Raw genomic sequence first — 25,019 nt, 5'->3', positions numbered from 1 at the left:
CATCCTATGGGTTAACTGAACATTTTTGAAGAGTTCAGTTTTGATTTATCTATGGTTGAAATAAGAAATCTCCAAACCTGTAGAGAATTTTTATGAGTTTATTTGAGTAAAACTGATGACATGTGGCAGGGAGCAAATGCTCCCCAAAATAACAGTTTTGCAGCTTCTTTTATGCATTTAGAATTAAGGAGGAAATGTGAAAAAGATTACATGGAGGTGAGAGGAAGCAAGGTGGGAACTGGGTTACGGGATAGCTGACAAGACTATGTGCTCTCTTGACAGGTGGTTACAGGTTATTTCAAAGGTGTATTAGTCTAGATGCACAGAAACAATGGACAGGGCTTGCTAAAGACAAAGATAAACCTTTTACTAAAAAGTTATATGCCTGGGGCATGACTGCACACAGACCTGCCCAGTAAGGAATTTACAAACAATCACTCTGTGAGGTTAATGGCCACAGAATCCCTTTGTTTCTGCACGTCTAGGTTAAGACACTGTTGAAATACCTCTTTTTCAGACCTCTCTTACCAAACTGACTACTCTCAAGAGAGCACGTAATCTTAACCTTCCTGTTTTCTGATCCCTGCTTTGTTTTCTACCGCTCTTGTGTAATCTTCCTTACATTCCCTCCTTAATTTCAAATGCATAAAAGAAGCTGGCAACTGTCATTTTCTTGGTAGCATTTATCTCGATCTGTTGAGATCTAGCTTTCATGTGTATCCTCTGTTTAATTCGAGTGAAGTTTTATAAAAATTTTCTACAGGTTTGAACATTCTTATGTTAACATACTTACTGTATATTTAGAAACTCATTTAGAATCACATCAAACATTGTTATGGTTTTTGCTTTCACTGTTAATTTAGAAATTTAGAAATCTCAAGAGGAAAGGAAAGTCTATTGTATATACTGATATTTTTGCTTATTGTGTTATTTCTTTCCTCTTGACGTCCCAAGTTTCCTTTGGTTATTATTTTCTTTCTGTTCAAAAAACATTGTTTTTGATAAGTCTGCTTATGACAAATTCTCTTCTCTTCTCTTAGTGTTCCTTCTTCTGAGGATATCTTGATTTCCTTCTCATTATTAAAGAATATTTTCCCTTCTCCTGTGGCAGCCACCAGCTGGAGAGGAGTGTGGCCACAAATATCAGTGTGCTCTGAGCAGAGAGGATCATCTGACAAAAATGTCACTTTGCCTACTGTGTGCAAGGCTCCCACTCAACCAGATATGGTGAACTCTGCTCACACCAACTTGTGCAAAACAACAGACAGCCCTGTGCTGTCAGAGAATTCACAGGTCTTCAAACCAGTGCTGAGTCTTGGGGTACTGGCAGAGCTGTGGCTCCAATGCCCAGAGTTCCAGGGAGGGAAACTCACCGCTCTGGCCAGGGTCCTTTTGGACATATGTGTCGTGGGGGCTGCACATTTGCACCACCAAAACCTGGTGCTGTTGGCACCGCAGAGTGAGCACGGCATGGAGGCGATATGCCATCTGCTCTGCCCTGGCAGGCTTGGCTTTATTAGTGCTGATCACGTCTAAAGGTCGTCATATGGAAACATTTCCTGAACTTCTTTTGGGGTTGAAGATGAAGTTGAAGGCTGCAAGACGACCAAGAGGCTGTTTTGCTTCTTAAGAAACTTAAGGCCTGGAATGATATCAAAAAGGTCTGTGAATCTCAGTGAATAAGAGCTGTCAGGGGCAAAATGAGAAACTGTCACTGTATCCAGTACAGAGGACCTCGTCTCATCTATAACGAGGAAAATGGTATCATCGAAGCCTCCAGAAACATCCCTAAGGGAGCATTTGAGATCTTGGTCCCATGCATATTTTGTCAGTTGGCTCAAATAAAGTCTTTTTTTTTGCTTGTTTAAATCAATATTTTTGTTTTCAAATAAACTCCCAAAAATTATTTACAGATTTTGATGTTTCTTATGTTGATAAGGTTTTTATAGAAAATAGAAAGCAAAGAAAGTAGAGAAATAATGCTGACATTTAATCATGGAATTACTCTGCTTAATGCAAGCAAACTGAATGTTTTGAAGCTTGCTCCTCGGTGGGCATGTGGGCTGTTTCTGCATTTGGACTAAAGGTGCTTTCTGTAAGTTAGATGATCCGGACAGCCCTTGGCGTAAGCTGCCTCTCTCAAGAGTAACTACAGTTTCCCATGCACAAGATGCTCAATACAGACATTAGCAGAATCTCGAAAACCCCGGAGATTCAAAGAGCCCTCTGAGCATTATGCAAGGAGATGTATTGCAGAGTCCTGAAAAAGAATCCACTGAAAAACCTGAGAATCATGTTGAAGCTAAATCCGTATGCAAAGGCCATGTACCGGAACACCAGTCTTTGGCAGGCTGAGAACCACGAGCTCCAGGTGGGTAAAGCAGCAGCAGCTCCAGAAGCCAAATCAGATGACCTGGGGTTCCAACAAGAAGCCTAGGGTAGAGAAGAAAGGAAAGAAGACTGTTGGCATTGTGAAGCAGAAGAAGCATTTGGTGGGGCGGAAAAGCTGCCACTACCAAGAAACCAGAAGCTGAAAAGAAGCCCACAGAAAAGAAAACCCACCACAGAAGAGAAGAAGCCTGTGGCATAAAGTTAAATTTGTTTATTCCTTAGAGGTTAAATTACTTGGAACAGCTAATTGTGAATAAAAACCTAATCAAAGGCAGGGAGAAAAAGTATTGTCACTGGATATAGAATACTGGGTTGACAATTCTTTCCTTTGAGCACTTCAAAAATGTGCCACTTCCCTCTGGCCCTCGAGGTTCAGGTGAGAAAGATGCTGTAACTCATGTCTGTGTTCTCCTTTAGTGCATCGTTTCTCTCTGGGTGCTTTCAAGATATTTTGTCTTTAGTTTTCAGAAGCTTAATTGTCATGTGTCTTGGAGTGGACTTCTTTGGGTTTATTTTATTTGAGGTTTGTTCAACTTGAATTTGTAGGTTAATGTTTTTTGTCAAGTTAGGGAATTTTGGGCTGTTATTTCTTTGAATACATTTTCAGCCCTCCTTTCACACTCTTCTCATTCTGTGATTACAATGGTATGATTTTTACCTTTAAAAAAATCCTATAATCCTTGAGACTCTGTTCCTTTTATTTCATAGTATTTTCTCTCTATTGTTCAGATTGGGTAAATGCTATTGGTCTGTTCCTCAAGTTCACTGATTCTATCTCTGTTATTTTTACTCTATGATTGAGTCCATACAGCAAGATTTTATTTATGTATTTTTCAGTTCTATAATTTCTATTCAGTTCTTTTTGATCATTTCTATTTATTTGCTGAATCATTAATCTTTAATTTGTTTCAAGAGAATTTGTAAATGATTGTTGAAGTTTTTTATAATTGCTTTAACATAGTTGTCAGATAATCTCACCATTTGATTCATCTCGTCATTGGCACACATCAACTGTCTTTTCTCATTCATGCTTTGATTTCTTCAAATTGTGTACTGAACATTTTGGGTAGTATAGTGTACAGCTCTGGGTTTTATTTAATCTTATTTTTCTTTTAGGACGCAGTCCCTTGTTGAGATTTAGCACATGAGCTGCTGGGTGTGTATGTTTAGGTTTTCTCTGGTCTCTGCCACCACCACCTTGGCAAAAGTGGACTGAATTACACTGCCTTGTGAATGGATGAGGTAGAGGTTCAGTTTGCCCCTTGTTCCAATGACAACTTCCCAGTGAAAGTGGGGCACAGACTCCCACTGTCTTGTCGCCTCTGAGTTGGGGTATAAACTCAGCACTGAGCTCAACCGGTTGATCCCAACTGCCGGGGGAATTGGAGCACCACCTGCTTTTGTGAGGCAGAAGGTGGGACGGAGGTCAGTTCTCCACTCAGGCCTCCCAAAACCGTTCTGCAGGAGAATTGGAATTGGAGTGTTGACTCTCCCATCCATGCGTTAGAGGGATTAAGTGGAAAAATAACTCCCTTCTCAGTTCTGCTGAATTCATGCTGTGGGAGAGAGTGCAGTCTTTCTGTGTTTGGCTGGAATAAGACAGATATTGCCAAATAAGGTTTCCCATTGTAATGCCAACCTTTCCCCCATTGTTTGGCTAGGGAAAACAGGTTTTTGTTGGAGCTTTTATTATCTGTGTCTGTTTGTGGTGCTGGGTTTGAGGTTTTTGCAGTGCCCTGTCTGAGATAAGACAGAAAATAAAGAAACCCAGGAACTTACCACTATGCCATTCCTCAAGTGCCAAGATCCTTATGTCCCTAGCCCAACTTCTTTCTACATTTCAACGTGCTCCCATGCCTTTTGCCGTGTCCATCCAGAGTTTTTAGGGAGGAATGGGATTATTTCATGTTAGGGAACTGGCAGTCCTCAAAAGGTCATTTTTTAAACACTTGCTTAAGTTACCACTTGAAGTCTCCTCCAGGTTGTCCAAAGTCATGAACCTTGTATTTCAGCAATTTACAAGTGAGACTCTGTCCTGAACAGATGCACAGTAAGACATATAAACAGATGAATCAAATGCATTCCTAATAAAAGGAATAATAGCACCCTAAATTTATGTAGGACTTCATGATTTACAGATAAGGTTCTGGATCCTATTTAATACACACTTTCTATCTACATATACTCTATACACTTACTAATTAAATATATGCATTTATATGTGTATATATTACTCTCAATAATGTTACAAGGTAGGTGGAATTAGGTATTGTTATTTAAAAAAAGGGAGGGGCTGTTTGGTTGAGTTTCTTGCCTAAGGTAGAAAAGCTGGTAAGGAGAAATGTTATGATTTTTGTGAATTTTGGCCCTGGGCCTTTATTACCAAACCACACTACCTAGGGAAAATGATTCTTTGTTCTATTAGAAATCTCATGCTTGACAAGTCATTATGGAGCATGATTTTGTCTTTTTGAGGTACAGTACTGTATGGATTTTGAAGTCAGAGAGATTTCAATTCAAATTCCAACTCCATCATGTTTGTGTAATCTTGGAAAAATTACTTACACCCACCTGTGCCTTAGTTTCTTAATCTGTAAAATGAGGATCACAATATTTACTTTAAAAGGCTCTATTGGATAATCACACATTTAAAGCAAAGTGCCTGGCTTAATAAATGGTAGCTATTGTTATTATTATTATTATTAAAAATAAATAAAGCAAAAAACCCCACTGCATTTCCATAATGAGGAAGTAATGATTCAGACTCGAAACTTTCAGAAGCAGGGAGGGTGCATCTGTCCATTCCTGTTTGGTTGTGTAGCACCTCACATGTTGCTTAATAAACATTGCCGTCTCTGAAATTTTAACTGGAAGGGATTTAAAGGTCATCTATTTTGAGCTTCTCATTTTATAGATAAGGAAACTGAGGCTGGGTGAGGTTGAATGAATTACTTTAGGATTACAGGGCTAATACCCTTCCTGCTACACCTGGTAAATCACATAAATGAGTAAGCAGAAAACAAAAATGTACAGACACCCCAGACTCCAGAAAGAAAAAGATTCAGATCAATAAGACCCTGAAGGAGCAGGTCCAAAAGGTATAAATACCCCCCTACAGGCTGAGTACCATATATGAGGGAAATGCCTATATACCATCCATATATATATCAAGTATGGGAGTACATTGATTGATAGGTATCCAATTAGAAGTGCCGGGGCCTTCAGAAATAATGAAGGCTACATTGGGAGGGCTTTGCTGGTGAGAAAGGGTGTCTTCTGGAAACATTAGTGGGACTAAAGGAAGGGGGTAGTAGGTGCAGAAGAAAAGGCATTATTGTCAACACTGCCTATCTAATTCCTAAAAGTAGGTTTTAATGGGGGCAAGTGTCATCCAGCCAGCCACCGAACAGTCATGTAAGCAGCAATGTGCCCCAAACCACACAGGAGATAAAAAGAAGTAGAAAACAGCCATGGCTGGTGTGGCTAAGTGTATTGAGCACCAACCTGCAAACCAAGGGGTCATGGGTTTGATTCCCAGTGAGGACACATGCCTGGGTTGTGGGCCAGGTCCCCGGTAGGGGGAATGCAAGAGGCAACCACACATTGATGTTTCTCTTCCTCTCTTTCTCCTTCCCTTCCCCTCTGTGTAAAAATAAATAAATAAAATATTTTAAAAAAGAAAATACAAAATATGTATTAAAAAAGAAGTAAAAAACATTCAGATTAATATTTTTAGTAGTAGTTGTGCTTTCAACCATATCTTAAACTGGTCTTAGTAGCAATTTCCAGAAATGTCTCATGTGGAGGTTCTTTTTTTGGCTTGAAAATAATGAAAATTTTAAATAATGATGAGAGCGAATGACATTTTTCAGAATTCAGTATTTCATAAGAACACATTTTGTCAGGTGACCGTTGGTTTTATGTTGTCCGTCAGCTAGAATAGTCATTAAATTAGCAAGGTCTTTTCCACAAGGCCTTTTTTTTTTTTTACAATTATAATTATAAACATGCCCTTTATTACCCTTATCTGAAAGTGTATTTTTCTTAGAAGTACACTTCTAAAGTAATTTTTAAGTAAATTCTTAAATCAAAAAGATGAAATTTTGACCTTTTCTGTCTTGCTTCTGCCTAGTTTCAGGGTTCTAAAAATAAATCAAAGTGCAAAGAATACATGAAATATATTGAGTAAGGGTAGTGCTAAAATGTAGTTATGTGTAGCTATAACTACACATAGTTAAGATGCAGCTATTTAACTTTTTGACATCAAAAAGATGTCAAAAGCAGTTCCATAAACTTTTTTTTGTTAGAGAAATGTTGTTGAAGTGGATCTCAATAACAGTTTATGAAGTAGTTACATATAATGACAGGAATCTTTTATGAAAACGCATGTATAGATGTGTATGTGTATTCAAAGGAAAAACTCTGGAAATTCACCCTAAATATTAAAACTGATTTTTTCCCCTGGGTTTTGGGATTTCATGAGATTATTATTTATTTACTCTTTTACATTTTCTAATTTTTTTACAGTGAATATGTATTTTGGTCTCCTTTTAAAAAAATGTTTACTTAAATGTTACAGATAATCGAATTTGGAATGGAGGGGAGGAGCAAAGCTAGGTCCAGAATGATTGCAAATGAAAGTTTCTCCAGATAAAACTGAATGTGGGCAAGAGTCCATTTGATACTGGAGGGGTATTTGTGTGTGTAAATTTTTTTTTGTTGTGTGCTGAAATACAAACATAGAAAAATAACTTATAGTTCTGAAAACTGAATTGTTCTCCTCTTGCTTCTAGAGACCCTTCTCTGACAAATCAAGGTTTAGGCGTAAAACAGTTATGCATTGGGTAGAAAGGCCAATACAAAGTGATAAGGGAACATAAAGATTTCTTTCATGCTAGCACTATTTTTCTCTCTTCAGTTAAATTTGAGGCCCCTTCTCTTACTTGTTTTCTATGCTATTAGATTTAGGGGGAGAAAAAGAAAAGTCAGCCTTGACCTAGGTGCCAACAATCTAGTCGAGCTAATAAGGCAAATATGTAAAAAATAGAGGGGCAGTGTGCACCTAGGCATTAAATGACAACACAGAGAAGTCCTATAAGCAGTTTAAGGAGTGGCTGGTTATTTATACTGTGTGGTCATGGTTTAGATCAGCACCGTTTAACAGAACTTTCTACAGTGATGGAAATGTTCCTTCTGTGCTGATTAGCACAGTAGCAACTAGCCATATGTGGTTACTAAGTACTCAAAGTATGGTTAGTGCGATTGAAGAACTGAATTTTTAATGTAACTTAAATGGCTATACCTGAGGGAGATCCATGAAAACAGAATTAATTTATTAAAAAATGTGTTTTTATTCTTACATGTTTAAACTTCAGTCACCTTCAAAGTACTCTCCATTTGATGCAATACACCTACCGAGACATTTTTCCCACTGCTCGGAACAGTTATTGAACTCATCGATTTTGATGCTGTTCAGTACTTCTGCAGTTTTTTTGTTTCACCTCTTCCACATGGGCAAAATGTTTCCCTTTGAGGACTTTTTTCATTCGGGGAAACAACAAAAAATTCGCTTGGGGTGAGATTAGGTGAATAGGGAGGGTGGGGCACAGGGGTTCATGCCATTTTGGGTCAAAAACTGCTGAACACTCAGTGTGGTTGGGCCTGTGTGCTCATAAATCAGCCATCATGAAATGGGCAGATGTGTTGAAACAGTCTTCAAAACAAATTCACTGAAGCCAAATGCAGTCTCTCAGAACAACGCCAGCCAGTACACTGATACAGATGGGTTCCTAGAACATTTGCCTAGCAGGGGAAGCTTGTACTACAAGGGGCCCACCCTCCAGAAGATAATTCTATGTTTTTGGGGGGTCCCACCTTTGTATAATTGGTAATTATCATATTCAAGAATGCAAGCCAAACTCTAGATGGTGTTAAAGTTAGAGGAGGTGCTGTCCTGTTACTTTAAGAAGGGGGAGGATTTGAATAGCCAATAAAGAAAAGCATTCCAGGAGAAGAAAAAGCATAAATGAGTAGTGCTCAGTTCACACCGGAAGTATGAAAGTGTTTGGATGTGGGTGTGTGAAAAGTACCCAGTGTTTGGATGAGGAGTTGTGATGGCTAGCTACACTATACAGATCATGCACCTGAGAGTTAGGGTTTGAAGCTGTAGGTAATGGGGAGTCATCGGTTATTTCCTTTTTTAAAAAAAAATTGGGGTATAATTGATGTGTAACGTTATAGTAGTTTCATGAGTACAGTGTAATGATTCAGTATTTGTATAATTATTTCTGATCAGTGGATAGCTCTCACTGTGTGCCAGGAATTATGTTGAATGCCTTACATGGATTATCTCATTTAATTATTATAACAACTTTTTGGGGGAAATAAAGATTCTTTTGGTGGCCCTGTAAGGGTAAGAGACCAAAGGCAGATAAGTGAAGCAATTATAATGTTGGAAGCTTGTCAAAGGTACTAATGAAGGTGAGAATGTAGAAATTAAAAAGCCCCACTTAAGACGTTTAGGAAGTTAATAGAACTTGGTATCTGACTATATGGGGAGGGTGAATGAAAAGGGGAGTGAGACCATCTTTATCTTTAGGGATACTGATGAGGACAAAACCCTGCAGAACACCAATGATTCTGGGGTTTTGCTAAGGCAGTTGACTTAGCAAAAGTATCTTGAGAAAGATGTAGATCAGTGGCAATGGAAATAGTTCAGTGGAGTCGAGGAATCTGCTAGAGAAAAGGTTTTCAAGAATCCTACAGGTAAGTTAAAGATGAGGATGGGGAAGTGGCAGAAGTTACCTGGAAGAGTTCGGGTAATGCTGACAAAAACTGAGGAGTCAAGGAGAGGAGAGATGGTTTGGGAAGGGAAATACAAATAGCGCTTTTGGCATGTTGATTGGAGGAAAAGAGTCCTCTGGATAATGATGTCTCACTGGTTGGAGGGAATGTGAATTTAGAGTTTAGGAGGCAAATCAGGGATGGAGGGGGCAATTATAATGTTTTCTCCCAGCCCAGGAGATAAAGGGAAAAGGGAAGGCGGAGGATATAACCTGGGGATAGACACATCCACATAAGAAGGCTAAATGGGAGCTTACAATAGTAACTACCACCACCGTCTATCCTGTCACTACCACGTGCTTATTATGGGTATTTACATCTATTATCTCACTTAATTTTCCTAAGACTCCAATGAAGTATAATAATGCAATGATAAAAAAGGGAACTGGAGATCAAAAACGTTTTGTTGTGATTAAAAAGAGATTGCCTATTATGCTGCCAGGCTCTGTTCTGGGCACAGGACAATACATGCAAGGAGCCTGCCTTCATGGAGCTTTTATGGACGTGGTGCAGACAGGGGGGGAAAAAGTAAGCAAGTAAATGAATCAGATCACTTCAGATTTAGTAAGTGCTGAGAAAACAACAAAACTAGTGATATAATTTATATTATAATAAACATGATACAGAAATGGAGGAGGGTGTTGCTGGAAGGTAGAAGTTATATTAATGTGGTCTGGAGTGGACCCTCTGACGGGACAAGTGAGCTGAAAACTTTAGGAGGAGAAAGGTGAAAGTTTTCCAGGCCAAGCAAAAGGCTAGGTGCGCAGAGGCCCCAAGGCGCCTAAGCAATGCTAAGGTTTGTGCAGCTTAATGAAGCTTTGTGGGCATGGGATACAGGCCAGGTTGGAGAAACCACCATATCAGGGAAGGGGTTACATAAAGCGGGGCAAGGCGGCCCTCCGATTCCCTGGAATAAGGCGCCTAAGAGGCAGGGGCTAGGCTGCCAGGCTCTCGGACCAGTTTCCGCCCCGCGAAGCTGCCGTACACGGCAGAGCTGTGAGGCAACCGGTCAGGGAAGGTTCCAGGACCAGAGTCAAAGGGCAGAGGCCTGCGCGTGGGTTTGGGGGTGCGGGATGTGATCTGGTGGTGTCGCAGGCAACAGGGTAGCACTGTCGGCGGTGCCGAGCCTTCCCTGGCGCGAGGACCGCTCGGCCAGCAAGTATCTTCCGTCACCGCGCCGAGAACCACCCCGCCTTTAATTCTAGTAGGCGCCCGGCCTGCCTCGGTTTTTCCACCGCGGCGGCGAGTTCGTCTTCCAAAACTTCGGAATGAGAGTACTTTCCAGTGATACAGAGGTGAAATAATTTATGGCCAGGGAGAAGTCCTATGGAAACTAGACTTTTTGATTTGTCTTGTTTTATCTCATGGTTTTCCACAAATGACTTCCTTCTCAGTAAGCTCTCGAAGTTACCCCCTCCAACAGGGAGCTTATTGGTTTGGCCTGTAGACCCGGATTGGCTGGAGGTTTACGCCTAGCCCAGGGGTTGGAGGACGTTGGTCCCTCACGTATTCCTCGCTGCCATTGGTTAGTTTTCCCGGTTTCTGGGCGGAGTGGTTAGGAACGGTTTCCACCCTCTTGTTTACGAAGCCCGTAGTTGTAGTGCTCTCGGAGCTCCAGGGCTGTCTCTAAAGTTCCGTATTTAGCTCCTCGGACCAATTGGGTCCTTGCTCCACCCTCGACCTCTCACTTGCACGCTTCCCGCGTGGTTCGGCCCTTGTCTTTAGAGTCGCGGCGCGGGCGGTCGCGGGTCGCGTTCCTCCCCCGCGCTCGCCGGGCTGCTCCCCCTGGCGCGTGCTGTTGGTACGGCCCGCGCCTCCTCCTCCCCTCGCTGGGGTGGCTAACCTCCCCCCCCCCCCCCCGCCCCATCTCGGGTCGGCGGCTCTCGGTGCCGCCCTGGAGAACCAGGTCATCAGCCGGTTCCCTTGAAAACAAAACAGTCGGCGGCGCTGCCGCGCGTATCCGAACGCCGGGAGCGGGGACCAGAGACGTGGGGTCGGGTGGGGCAGCAGGACCGGGCGTCTGCGACGCGTCTGAGGCCGTGCGCCATGGGGCAGGCAGGCACGGGCTGTGCGGGGTTTCCCCGGCGCCGGGGCTAGCGTGCCCGCCGCCTCAGCAGCTCGCGCCGCCCGCCTGGGGGACAAGGAGGAGGACGCGGCCTCGGCCGGGCCCGGGTCGAACGGCTGCGGACACCCGGGCGCCGGGACGCCGAGCGCCGCCGCCGCCGCCGAAATGGATCAGTGCGTGACGGTGGAGCGCGAGCTGGAGAAGGTGCTGCACAAGTTCTCGGGCTACGGGCAGCTGTGCGAGCGCGGCCTGGAGGAGCTCATTGACTACACTGGCGGCCTCAAGCACGAGATCCTGCAGAGCCACGGTAGGGCGGCCCGGGTGGGCGCGCGGGGCCGGGCCCACTCGCCCGCGCTCCTCAGGCCGGGGCGGGCCGGGAGGGGTGCCCTCGGAGTGCGGTATCCTGTCCCCCTCCCCCGCGACGTGCGGAGACTGTCAGACCCCTGTGACTTTTCTTCCTCCTCTGGTCCGATTAGCTTCTAACCCGTCCGGCCTCGTTAATTAAGAGTGAGTGCGAACCCACCCTGGAACCCGTCCCGGAGCCCTGTGCTCCAGCCCTGTTAAGCGTGCGTGGGGATCGGTCCTCCGCACCTGCACACTGAGGTCCTCTCTGCCGGGGCCCCTTGCTCCTCCCCAGGGCGGTCCCCCGTCGTCCCCGCGAATTGCGTTGGACCCGAGGGGCACCCCTGCTCCAGATCCTTGGCTGGGGACTCACTCTCTTCTTCTTACTTTTTTTTTTTTTTTAATTAGAAAGGCGAGTGTTATTCTTAGCTGTGGGTTAACACAAGTGTGTCTCCTGCAACTTCAGAATTTGTTGTGTGGAAGCGGCCCTTCAACTCCGCGGCGGCGCCGACAAGATTCCTAGGGATTAGCCCGATCAAACTGGTCAGCTCTGCTAGGGTTGCCTCTGATGGGACTGGGGAAGAACAGGCAATAATTCTTCCTGAAGCGCATTGTGGAACAGGTTTTTAGTACTTGGCCTTCATTGATCAAGTTTTTACTTGTTTTCCTTTTAGAAGGCAGAATTTCTATAGAAGGTATTTTACTTAGGTTTTTTTCAGTATTGCCCTAGGCCCTGGAGACAGTTTGCCAAAGTTAACTTGTGGTAGCTGGTTGGGAAGGGTTTTTGTTTTTGTTTTTTTAAGTAACATTAAAGATCTGCTATCCTTACATTAAAATAGTGTCAGTGATAATTCCGTCTGATCAAGAAGTAAAGGACTTTATTGAATAGGTTTATTCAGGAGCTTGGGAGGGAGGGAGCCTTTTCAACTCCTAGGCTGGACAGAAATTTGTGTAAGAAAGGTTTGGGAGCCCGGGTGAAATGCGGATGCTTGCGACCGGCGAGGGGAGGGTCGTGGCGCCAGTGGAGCTTCTCTCTTCTCTCCTCCGCCCTCGCCTTCATTCTTCTACACCTCCCTTTCCCAGTTGGCTTTCAGCTGAGAGTAAGTGTTAGTCCCTGTGGCAAGGGAGTCTTACAACAACGTCTCATTCTGCACTCCACAGTTACTTCTGAACTCCCGGGAAGAAGCAGACCTGCGACCATATGGGGTAGGAGTGAAAATATTAATATGGAAAAATGAGCAGACCTAGGTGGTTGCCTGTGAAAGGGAGTGGAGGTGAAGTTGCTGGGAATCCTGGGGAGGCTCTGCTGAATGTGGCTTTGGACACGAGAGATAAAGTGAGAGGGAAGCTCTGATGAAGATAGAGTCGAGGGCTTCATGTTCACTGGTGACTGAAGATGCATAGACGGTGTTGGCCTGGAAACAGAATATCAGTTTTCAACTGAATTTTCCAGAAGTTCAAGGATTGTAATGAGCCCTGATTCTTATCCTTAATCATTTTGATTAAACTTTAGGTTATCTTAATTTCCCTAACCTGAGAGAACAAGGAGAGCACTGTTGTCATTTAGTTGCACCAGCCTTTTAATGAGAATTTCCCTGTAAGCCTGAAGTTTCGTCTAATTTAAGATTCAGTATGGTTGATGCTTTTTGATCATTCCTAGTATGACCTTGATCTAATTTGGATAATGCACTGCCACTTCTCAAACTTCACTCACACATGGGCACCCTTATTTTTCAGATGGATGCACGATTTAATTTAAGTAGACTTGTCCTCATTCTAGGAAGTGATATTTCTGAAGTCGTAAGCTTAGTGTGTTCAGTATGATAAATTACATACTGAACATATATTCATAACTATTAAAATATTTCACATATGGGTAAAAGCACCATTCACATCAATGGTATGGGAACCACACTTTGGACAACTGTTAACAGGTAAATAGTATGGATAATTTTGGTGATTTGACTTGTGATTATTTATGCTTTTTAGTATTTTTTTCTTTTTAAAGATTTTATTTATATATTTTTAGAGAGGGGAAAGGAGGGAGAAAGGAAGAGAAACATCTGTCTTTTGCCTCTGATGGGTGCCCCCTTCTCAGGACGAACCTACAACCCAGGCATGTGCCCTGATCAGGGATGGAAACAGCAACCTTTTGCTTTGGAACCATGCCCAGTCAACTGAGCCACACTGGTCAGGGTAGTATTTTTTTCTTTTGGCAAATACTTTTATATACTGTGTTTCTATTCATGGTGGAAGGGACACCAGAAGAATTACATACCTTGTATTGCTGATATTCTAAATTCACATTTGGTGAAATGAAAGAAAAATAGCCAGTTGGGTAACAGTTTTATGACCTTTTTAAAGTGTACTTCGGAAAATTACAATTTTTGTAAGAATAAAGGGTATCAGTATTTTTTATTATTAATTTTAGGCTATTAAGGGGAGTTTCAATGTAGTTTCTGAAAGTGATTCTCAAGGAAATTTCTAAATTTAAATTTTATTTATTTTAAAGTGAGTTTATAGTGATATAAACTCAAATGCAAAAAAGGACACCTGGTTAAAAAAAAATTGTTCTCCCCCTCTTTCTTATTTCTGGAACACTTAATTGGCCACTTCACAAAGATGTTAATTTCCAGAAACAATTTTAAGAGAATTCAGGTAAATAATTTGTCATTGTTTTTACTTTGAAGCACTAGAGATATATAATTCTACTTACTGTGATTTCGGTTTAGTATTATCTCAATTTGCAAGTTGGTAGAAACAACTTTATTTGTGGGAATTATCTAAAACTCCTTTCTTTGTGTGGTGTGTGGTCTGACTCCTGGTAGTAAAAATCACTTAAACCATAATCCTCTACCTTTCTTTCTTCTCTTCTCCTCTCTCTCTCTCTCTCTCTCTCTCTCTCTCTCTCTCTTTTTCTGTATTTGAGAGTGGTAAGTAGATAGTTTAGCAAGAAAGAAAAAAAAACAAATTTGCTGGTCATATTTTTAATTTCTGTGATTTGTCTTGCATCAGTAGACAGAACCCATACCTAAGATTCACATGTTAGGTATGACTTTCTATTCTAGAGCTTGTTTTGTTATACATATGCATTGAAAAGTATGCCTGTATACAAATTCTTTGTGCTTTTCAGAGGCTACCAATGTTGAATGAGTTTAAAAGGATCAGGGTTTAGGGGACTAGGGGTTTGTTTATTCAGCCTTGTTCTTTGGTGTACTTGGAGTAGGCTCTGTAGCCTAATCTCCCATTTGTTAACCAGACTTTTTGCTGAATACTACTGACAAGACACTGTTATGAGAATAATGACTAAGTTTTGATTTGAATAAAATTTGATATCTAGTTTAACATCTAATCTGGAAAGTAGCAAATAAGTAGGTCAGCAAAGTTTGGGTGGATAACAGTAGCCATTGTTCAAATATTCTAGGAGGAGAATAGGCTAGTAACCAAACTACTTGTGCTACATTAGATGGTGAGAATAGGTTATTGTTGGTGTTTCTAGTGGGTTTAGAAGCAGATTTAACTTTGTTAGCCATTCTTTTCCAGGCTCATTTAGGAGATAATTCTTTGTTATTTGGCACTTTATTCATTCAGACTAGCATATTACTCAGGATTCTTTTGGTTGTAGATGGCAGAATAGTTTTGATTTAATAGGTTTAAATGGAATTTGTTTAAAAAATTTTTTTAATTTATTGAATTTTATTTATTTTATTTTATTTTTTTAGAGAGAGGAAGGAAGAGAGATTTGCTGTTCCACTTATTTCTGCATTCATTGGTTGATTCTTACTGGGGATGGAACCCACAACCTTGGCATTTAGGGATGACGCTATAACCAGCTAAGCTAGGGCAACATGGAATTTGTTGACTCATAGCTAAATAGGCTGAGGTTAAGCCAGGCTGGCTTCATGGGCACAAAGGGTGTTGTAAAGACTGGTCTTGTGTTCTCATCCCCTCAGCTGTGCTTTCTGTGGTTGGCTTTATTCTCAAAGGAGCTTTCTCCATGTAGAGGTAAAGATGTCCAATGGAGCTCACGTCTTCCTTCATTGCCAGGAACCCTGAAGACAGAAACATGCCTTTTGCCTGCATTCCTAACAAAGTTACCAGGAAATGCCCTTCTTGTCTTGGTTTAGGTCATATAAACTTCTCCCTGAATCAGTAATTGGGGCCAGAACATGCTGTCCATTGGCCACCTTGGGTACTTATGCTGTGTCAGTAGATGTATGGTCATGTGATCCACTGTTGATCACATAGAGAAGAGAGTTCTAGAAAAGAAAACTTGCACCCAAGACAAAAGTGATAGATGTCTGCTGTAGATATATACAGGGGTGTGTTTACAGTTGTTTGTATGGAAAATAATATAATAATTAATAAGTAATAATACAAGAATAAACCATTTCACAACTCACAACTGTAAACCTACTGTTGCCCACCCCTGCATTATTGTTGTACATCATATAAGTTACATCAATAGCAAATGTTCTTTGAGATGTTTTCTTGACTAACCCAACCTTTATTTCTCAGTGTTTGCCTTGCCTCCTCACACTAATGTTTGTATAATTCAAATACTGAAATGTTAGTATGATTTAATCTGTCAGACTAGAAAAAATCAACTTGATTAATGTTATCTTTGGGAACTTACTCAAAACTGCTTTAGTGCTTGACATAGTAAAATTATTTCCCTAAGTTTATTTTATCCTTTATGTAGTTTTTAATGTCAGATAATAACAGGGAGACTTGCCAGCACTTCTGTGATACTGTCCTACTACAGCTAATGAACAAATTTCCATTATTTTCATGTTTTAGTCTGTTAGTTATTAGGATGGTGAAAATGGTGTTTTAGCAAACTTTCCACTTGGGGTATTAAAACTGACTTGTTTTTATTTGGGGCCCTGCTTTTTTATCTGTAGAATATTTAAAAATAACCCCGAAATGCAGTTTAGGGGAGAGTTGTGGAGTGGCCCTGGCCCTGAGGTATGTAACTCCCAGAAGCAGCTACCACGGAGGTGATCTCTCCCTGGGTGGTTTTTTGAAAGCTCCAAGAACTTGTAGAAGAGCGGCAGAAACTCTGGCCCTCCTCTTAGATTTAGGTGCTAGTCTAATGTCTCAAAGAACGGGGACTACAGTTTCTGGCAGGACTTGAACCTTTAGATACATCTTTTCACCTTATTTGGGTTCAGTGATCTCTTGGCTGAGGTGGCTCATAAGAAGCATAAAACTTTAATAGGCATAGTTTAGTTTGCCACTCACAGTATGAAGTAGTTTTATATTATTTTTTAATACCAACCTTACGCTTTTCAGTTTCTCTGTTTTAATAGTTTGTAAGCATATCCACGTTCACCTTGTCAATGACTTTAGAATCAACATTAGACCCTTTTATCCTTGATCTCATTTTACTCCCATCCTAAATTTCTTAATCTGCCTAGAGCTCAATCTGTACCTTGAACACTGCTGACACAGGCACTCAGTGCTCAGTAAGTGTTCCTTGAATTTAAGGTCTTTGTTCGTTTTCTGAAATTACAGGTAACTTAATAACTCAAAAAAGCTCAAATGCAATATATGTAATATTTATACACTTACATATTTAAAATATTTTCTGCTTCCGGGATACTCGTAACAGTGTAAGTCAGGTACTAGTGACTCCTGGGGAATCCTGCTATTTATTTCTACCAAAATATTCTAGTCCTAGGTGGTGAGGTTTTCAGCCTTTTTGGAAATCTGCATATTATAATGAATTAATCATTATAGCACTGCCTTTCTGTGTTGTGCCTCGCCATTTTTATAGAGTGCTCTCAATTACAGTGGGTCTCATCTCTCTCATGTATTTGACTCTTAGGCAGCGTATACTTCATGGTGTAATTGACACCTCTGAATTGCCTTTTATAGACCGAATTAGAATTTATGATTATCTGCCAATGAGCAGACATATCAAGCTACAGGATCGTAGTGCTGCCTGTCAACCAGCTGTTTGGTTTTAGCAACACTATCTTTCTGTAACAGAGTGTGTACACTTATTTGAGGCCCCCTCCCCACCATGTCATAAAAACAAGTATCAGACAAAATTGAAAATGCAAATACCATGTAAGGATGAGAAACATAGTTTTCAATCTTAATTCTTTGTATTAGATGGCTCATTAGAATGAGTAAATTTTGTTGCATAGTTGGACATGTGATTGTCTCATCACATGTAATGTAGGCCAGGTAATGTAGGAAAAGAATTAAACAGATATATGTAAAAAATGCTAAACTGTATTGAAGGTTATTTATAAATAACCTCCAGTGTATAACTAGGAATTTTATGATTTTTCACGTGGTGAGAACTAGACATTCCTTTTAACTTGTAAGTTTGTTCTACCTTCCTACATTCTGACTTGGCATACTCTTTTATAGGAACACATTATGGATTAAAGTTGAGATGAATTTCATTTCTTTGACAAATCTTGGGATAATTTTCTTTTACAATCAAGGAAACTGGCTCAAAACACAAGCCTGTGGATTCTTATGCCAAGTCGTTACCTACATGTTTAAAGTTGTTTTTTTCCTTCTTTTTGGGAGGCCATTATTTGGAAGAGAGAAGAAACTTATAACTGGGGTGGCTCTATTTTGTGAATGTGTTTTATTTGCAAATCGGGGTGTGTGTATTGAAAACGCATATTACTAAGTGAAAGAACCCAGTGTGGGAAGGCTGTGTACTGACTGAATGAGTCCAATTATTTGATGTTCTGAGAAAGGCAGAACTATGGAGACAAGAAAAAGATCAGCAGTTGCCAGGGATAGTGTGGACGGGAGAGATGAATAGGTAGTGCACAGAGGATTTTTAGGGCTGTGAAAATGCTTTGTCTGTACATTTGTCAAACCCCATAGAATGTACAACACCAAGAGTGAACCCTTAGGTAAACTAGGGACGTTGGGTGAGTGTGATGTGCCATGTAGGTTCGTTCTTGGCACAAAATAACAAAAAATGTTGATAATGGGGAGGCTTTGCATGTGTGCATGTGTTGGGGCAAGGTGTGCGTGGGGATCTCTGTACCTCCCTCTCAATTTTGTTGCAAACCTAAAAACTGCTCTAAAATTATACATATTTAAAAAATACTTACGGTGACTGTAAATGATGAGCAACACCTCAGAACTATTTCTTTCATTATTATGTAGGGGCTGGAGTCTGAGGTGGGGGTTATTACATTGAAAAGCACAGTTGACACCGGACTTCATCCTGGGTAAAAAGTGACCCCCGCAGTGGCCAGCCTGGATTCCAGTGTTCGCCTTCAGATCTACTTTAGTTGTGGTAAAGATGGCTGTCACAGTAATTCCCCACAGCTTTTACTCTAGGCACTGAGTCCAGTTAGATAGATTTCTTTCACAGAAAGATTTTTCCTAGAAGCAGGTTTTGTTTTCAGATAGAGAAGTTGAAAGAAATTAGAACTCTCCCTTTACTACTGAAGTTTGGTTTCACTCAGTTTGGTTACTCCAGTGATTTTCAAACCTATTTTACCTTTGGCTGCTTTCCACTGAAAATGCATTAGTGGCCTCTTTCTCTCTGAACAGGGCTTTCCCAGGATTCCCTTTCAGATTATTTCATTATACTATTCTTAGGCTTCCAAATAATTTGTAGGAATTATTTTTCCTTGGGGCATACTGAGAATTCTCAGTGCTAATTAATTGACCTTATACTACTGGTGTCTAGCATTTATGAACTCGAAAACCAAAAAGCATAGGGACCTGTAGATGGTAAAGGAAGAAAAGGTAATAGTAACATCAAAATCCTGATATATAAGTTGTTAAGATTTGAAAACATCTATGAATTTCAAGGTTGGTGTATGAAAGTTCATTTGCTAAATTCCAGATAACCTCTCTGCCAGTTTGGTCTCTGCTTTTTTGTTCTCGTATGTTGTTTACTTTGTTGTCTATTGACTGTGGAAACAAAAATGTCTGGATGGATAGGAGTTATGGCTTGCTTTTTAAAGCTTTTTTAAAAAATTGAGATATAGTTCACACATAAAATTCACCCTTTCCTTTTTTTAAAGTATACTATTAACTAGCTTTTCATATATTCAGAGGTGCACAGCCATAACCAGAACATTTTCATTACTCCCAAAAGAAACCTCTTACTCATTAATAGTCACTCTCCATTCCCCCTCCCCCAGCGCTTGGCAACCACGAATCTATTTCTGTTTGTAGATTTGCCTGTTCTGGACATTTCGTATGTGTAGAATCACCTAATATGTGGCCTTTTGTGTGGCTTACTTAATGTAAATGTTTTCAAGGTTTATCCATACTGTAGCATGTATCAGTGCTTTGTTGTTGTTGTTTTTTGGGTTTTTTTTTAATGTTTTTAACGTGATTTTTAAAAAATATATTTATTGATTATGCTATTACAGTTGTCCCATTTCCCCCCCTACTTCACCCTGCCCACCCCCTCCCTCCCACATTCCCCCCTATAGTTCATGTCCATGGGTCATACTTATAAGTTCTTTGGCTTCTACATTTCCTATACTATTCTTACCCTCCCCCTGTCTATTTTCCACCTATCGTTTATGCTATTTATTCTCTGTACCTGTCCACCCCCTCCCCCTCCCACTCCCCTGTTGATAACCCTCCATGTGATCTCCATTTCTGTGGTTCTGATCCTGTTCTAGTTGTTTGCTTAGTTTGCTTTTGTTTTTGTTTTAGGTATGGTTGTTAATAACTGAGTTTGCTGTCATTCTTACTGTGCCTATTTTTTATCTTATTTTTTTTAGATAAATCCCTTTGACATTTCATATATTAAGGGCTTGGTGATGATGAACTCCTTGAACTTGACCTTATCTGAGAAGCACTTTATCTTCCCTTCCATTCTAAATGATAGCTTTGCTGGATAGAGCAATCTTGGATGTAGGTCCTTGCCTTTCATGACTTGGAATACTTCTTTCCAGCCCCTTCTTGCCTGTAAGGTCTCTTTGGAGAAATCAGCTGATAGTCCTGTGGGAACTCCTTTGTTAGGTAACTGTCTCCTTTTCTCTTGCTGCTTCTAAGATACTCTCCTTCTGTTTCATCTTGGCTAATGTAATTATGATGTGCCTTGGTGTGTTCCTCCTTGGGTGCAGCTTCTTTGGGACTCTCTGAGCTTCCTGGACTTCCTGGAAGTCTATTTCCTTTGCCAGACTGGGGAAGTTCTCCTTCATTATTTGTTCAAGTAAGTTTTCAATTTTTTGTTCTTCCTCTTCTCCTTCTGGCACCCCTATAATTCGGATGTTGGAACATTTCAAGATGTCCTGAAGGTTCCTAAGCCTCTCGTCATTTTTCTGAATTCTTGTTTCTTCATTCTTTTCTGGTTGGATGTTTGTTTCTTCCTCTGGTCCACACCATTGATTTGAGTCCCAGTTTCCTTCGCATCACTGTTGGTTCCCTGTACATTTTCCTTTGTTTCTCTTAGCATAGCCTTCATTTTTTCATCTCGTTTTCAACCAAATTCAACCAATTCTGTGAGCTTCTTGATAACCAGTGTTTTGAACTGTGCATCTGATAGGTTGGCTATCTGTTCGCTGCTTAGTTGAATTATTTCTGGAGCTTTGAAGTGTTCTGTCATTTGGGCCTTTTTTTTTTTTTTTTGTCTTGGTGCTTCTGTTACCTAAAGGGGCGGAGCTTTAGGTGTTCCCTGGGCCGGTAATGCTGGTTGCTGTGCTGTGACGCTGTATGTGGGGGAGGGGCCGAGAGGGAGTAATGGAGCCCACTGCATTCTCTGCCGGATTTCAGTCTATCCCTCCGCCTCCCACAATCAAACCGGACCCCTCTGGTGCTGGTTCCCGAGTGGGTGGGCCTGTGCACACTCTAGACCCCTGTGGGTCTCTCCAACAACCTCTCCTGTGAGGCTGGGAATTTCTCCTGCTGCCGCCCCAACCCCCACAGGTGTTTTCAATCAGAGGTTGGAGGCTTTATTTCCCGGCGCCGGAGCCCTGGGTTGAGTTGTCTGCTTCGCTCCCCACCGTTTGTCCTGGTTTATCTGTGCAGGAATGTGGGGCCATGGGGTGCTACCCGCTGCTCTGCCTGGCCAGATCTCCGCCACTCTGAGTCCGGCCCTCTCGGTTTATCTGTGCGCGAATGTGGAGCCTCAGGGTCTGCTAGTGCTCAGACTGCCTGCCCCGTTAGTCCCACACTCTGCCAGTCTCGGTCCGCCACGGTAACACGAGTCCTGTCCGCACCAGCTGCCCGTCTCCACCCCTCCTACCGGTCTGGATGAATGTTTATTTTTTATCTCCTTCGTGTCGGACTTCCTTGCCTTCGATTTTCTGTCAGTTCTGGTTGTGCGAGGAGGCGCAGTGTGTCTACCTACGCCGCCATCTTAGTTCTCCTGTTGGTTTTTTTTATGGTTGAATAATAGCCCATTGTATGGATATGTCACATTTTGTTATTCATTAATAATTTGGATTGTTTCACTTTTGGGCTATTTTGAATAATGCTTCATAAAAAATTTGTGTATGGACACATTTTTTCAGTTATCTTGGGTATATCCCTAGGAGTTGAATTCCTGGCTCATATGGTAACCCTTTTTTTTCTTTCTGAGGAATTGTGAAAGTGTTTCTGTAGCAGCTCCATCATTTTACAATCCTTCAGCAATGTATGAGGGTTCCTAAATTCTCTACATCCTTGTCAGCACTTGCTGTTGTCGTCTTTCTTTTTCATTATAGCTGTCCATTGAGTCTGAAGTAGTTTCTCATTGTAGTTTTTATTTGCATGTCCTTATTGACTAATGATGTGGAGTGTCTTTCCCTGTGCTTGTTGGTTATTTGTACAACTCTTTGGAAAAAGTGTCTATTCAGATTCTTTGTTCATTTTTTGTTATTTGTGTTGTTATTTTTGAGTTATTTATGTATCCTGGATATTAGGCCCTTATTTTGCTAATATTTTCTCCCAGTCTCTGAGTTGTCTTTTCACTTTATTGGTAGTGTTTGCAACTCAGAACTTTTTAGTTTTTAAGAAGTCCAATTTAATTACTTTTTTCTTAGGTTGCTTGTGCTTTTGGTGTCATGTCTGTGTCATCCAAGGTCAAGAATACACCCACTTCCTTCTAAGAATTTTATTCCAGCTTTTGCATTTAAGTCTTTATTCCACTTTGAGTTAATTTTTATATATGGTGTGATTCTTTGCCTGTGGATTTCTAGTTATCCCACCACCATCTGTTGAATATGGCTTTCTTTTGAACGGTTCTTTCCCTTGCTTTATTTACCATCAGTCCAAATAGTTAACCAGTGCCTGCAAATGTGCAAGGCATCTATGATAAGACTGGAGTATACAGTTTATAGTAAGAACCTTGTCTTCCCTTCAGGATTTATATCTAGTTGAGACTAATGGTAGCATATATATACATGAAGTTGTTTAAAGGTATGATTCAGTGCCAGAGCAGTGGTGGAGAGAACAGAATGCATTAGAAATTCAGAAGACTGAGTTAAGTTTATGGGCAAAGAAGTTCACAGAGGAGATGAAGCCATTGAGGTTAGGTAAGGTTTAGATGAAAAAGACCATCAATGGTCAGAGCTACTGAAGCACTTAGATTCTTTTGGCCCAAAGTATCAATGGAACACCTTTTAGATTTTGAGATTTTCCTGAATTAACAAGTCTCTTATCTTAAATTATGTTGTTAGAAGTTGCAATCGATTTATACATACTTTATACAATTGTACTTGGAGGTAAGGGCAGTTTCTCTTTTAGCCACTGCCTGTTGGATTGGGTACCTTACTGGTACTATTTTCTGTTTGCCTTTTACTCCTTTTAGTGGTTGTCATTGAGTCAGATTTCCTATATTCTGATTTCAAAATCCCTGCAGCCTTCTAGGGTTTCTTTTTTGAAACTCTAGAGAAACTGTTCTTGTCATGGTAACTGATAACTTCCACACTGTAAATCCAGTGGTCAGTTCTCAGTCCATCTCTTACCTGACATAGCAGTGCATTTAACACAGTTGGTTACTCCCTTCTCCTTGACACATTTTCTTCGCTTGGCTTCCCCAACACCATGCTGTCTTGATTTTTCTCTTACATCACAGTATTTCAATAGTCTTTGTTAGTTTCCTTTTTCAGTCCTGTTTCATCTTGATCTCATAAACTTGGAGTTCCCAGGACTTTCTCCTTCTAGTACTTTCTGCACTGACTAGGTCATTTCATTTGGTCACATGGATTTAGGTTATCATCTGTGTGCCAATGACTCACAAATTTGTATAGCAGGCCCTCACCTTACCCTGGAACTCCTCCAGGTTTGTATATCTAACAGATTTCTCCGTCCATTTGTAAGCACTAGGGGAACTACTCACATCTCAAATTTAGCCAGCTCCCCACACTGAGCTCTTTATCTCCTCCTTCCACTCATATCTGCTCAACCTTTAGTCTTTTTCATCTTAATTGAAAACAATTCCACGTTTCTCATTGACTCAAGCTAAAAACCTTGGAGTTGTCTATGAGCCCTTTTGTTCCCTCATATCCAGTTAGGAATTCCTACTGTTTTTACTTTTTGAATGTGTCCAGAATGCAGCCACTTCTCACCACCTCTACATCTAACACCCTGGGCTGAGCCACAACCTCCTGACTTATCTCTCTACCTCTGTTCCTGTACTTCTATCATCAGCCAGAATGACAATATTTAAATGTTATATCAGTTTATATACCTGCTGAGATCAAAAGCTGGCAGTAGATATTTCTTTCACTCAAAGTAAAAGCCAAAATCTTTACAGTACCACAGAGGCCCTATAAAACCAGGACCCTGATTATCTCTTGGACTTCCTCTCCTCATGTTTTCCTTTGCAGAATTTGTAGTTTAGCCACACTGGCCTCTTCGCTGTTCCTTGTATAGACTAAGTATATTTCTGCAAGGCTTTTCTCCCCTCAGCCTGGAATGCTATCTCTTGTACGGGAGGGAGATAATTTTACTTCTACAGTTGTGAGTTCTTGGCTGCAACCCTTGAAATAAAAGACAAATGAATAACAGAAAAACAACTTTATTGATATATGTATACAAGGAGATACTTAAGGAAAAATGAGGAACTCAAATTGATGATTTAAAATTGAGGCTTACATACCACCTTCAGCTAAAGATAAAAGAAAGAAAGGTATGGGGAATCTAGTTATGGGGAGGGTACCAGGGAAAGCAAGAATATGGTTTGTTATGCAGATTCAATGCTGCCTTCCCCTTTGGTAAAACATTTCTTAAAATAATTTTTTATTTTCCAATTACAATTGACAGTACAACATTATATTATTCTCAGGAGCACAACATAGTGACTAGACATTTATGTAACTTACAAAGTGATCACTCTGATAAATCTAGTACCCATCTGACACAATACATAGTTATTACAAGATTATTAACTATATTCCTTATGCTGTATTTTACATCCCCATAACTATTTTGTAACTGCCAG

At 40.9% G+C, this 25,019-nt stretch overlaps 1 protein-coding gene and 1 pseudogene across 1 annotated transcript in view; both read left to right on the top strand.

Moving 5' to 3' along the window:
• The first annotated feature begins 210 nt into the window (after positions 1-210).
• Positions 211-2,590, top strand: LOC112302984 (large ribosomal subunit protein uL4-like; annotated as a pseudogene).
• An 8,491-nt stretch (positions 2,591-11,081) lies between these two features.
• Positions 11,082-25,019, top strand: part of RMND5A (required for meiotic nuclear division 5 homolog A) — a 68,813-nt gene continuing 54,875 nt past the window's right edge. The window contains exon 1 of the mRNA XM_053924232.2: positions 11,082-11,606. Coding sequence (XP_053780207.1) covers positions 11,465-11,606 — 142 coding nt within the window. The 5' untranslated portion in view covers positions 11,082-11,464. The remainder of the gene's footprint in view (positions 11,607-25,019) is intronic.

This window comes from Desmodus rotundus, chromosome 5 (genome assembly GCF_022682495.2).
Source record: "Desmodus rotundus isolate HL8 chromosome 5, HLdesRot8A.1, whole genome shotgun sequence".
In the NCBI taxonomy this organism is placed as follows: Eukaryota; Metazoa; Chordata; class Mammalia; order Chiroptera; family Phyllostomidae; genus Desmodus; species Desmodus rotundus.
Note: the sequence above shows the minus strand (reverse complement) of the source record. Positions and strands in the feature narration are given on the sequence as shown.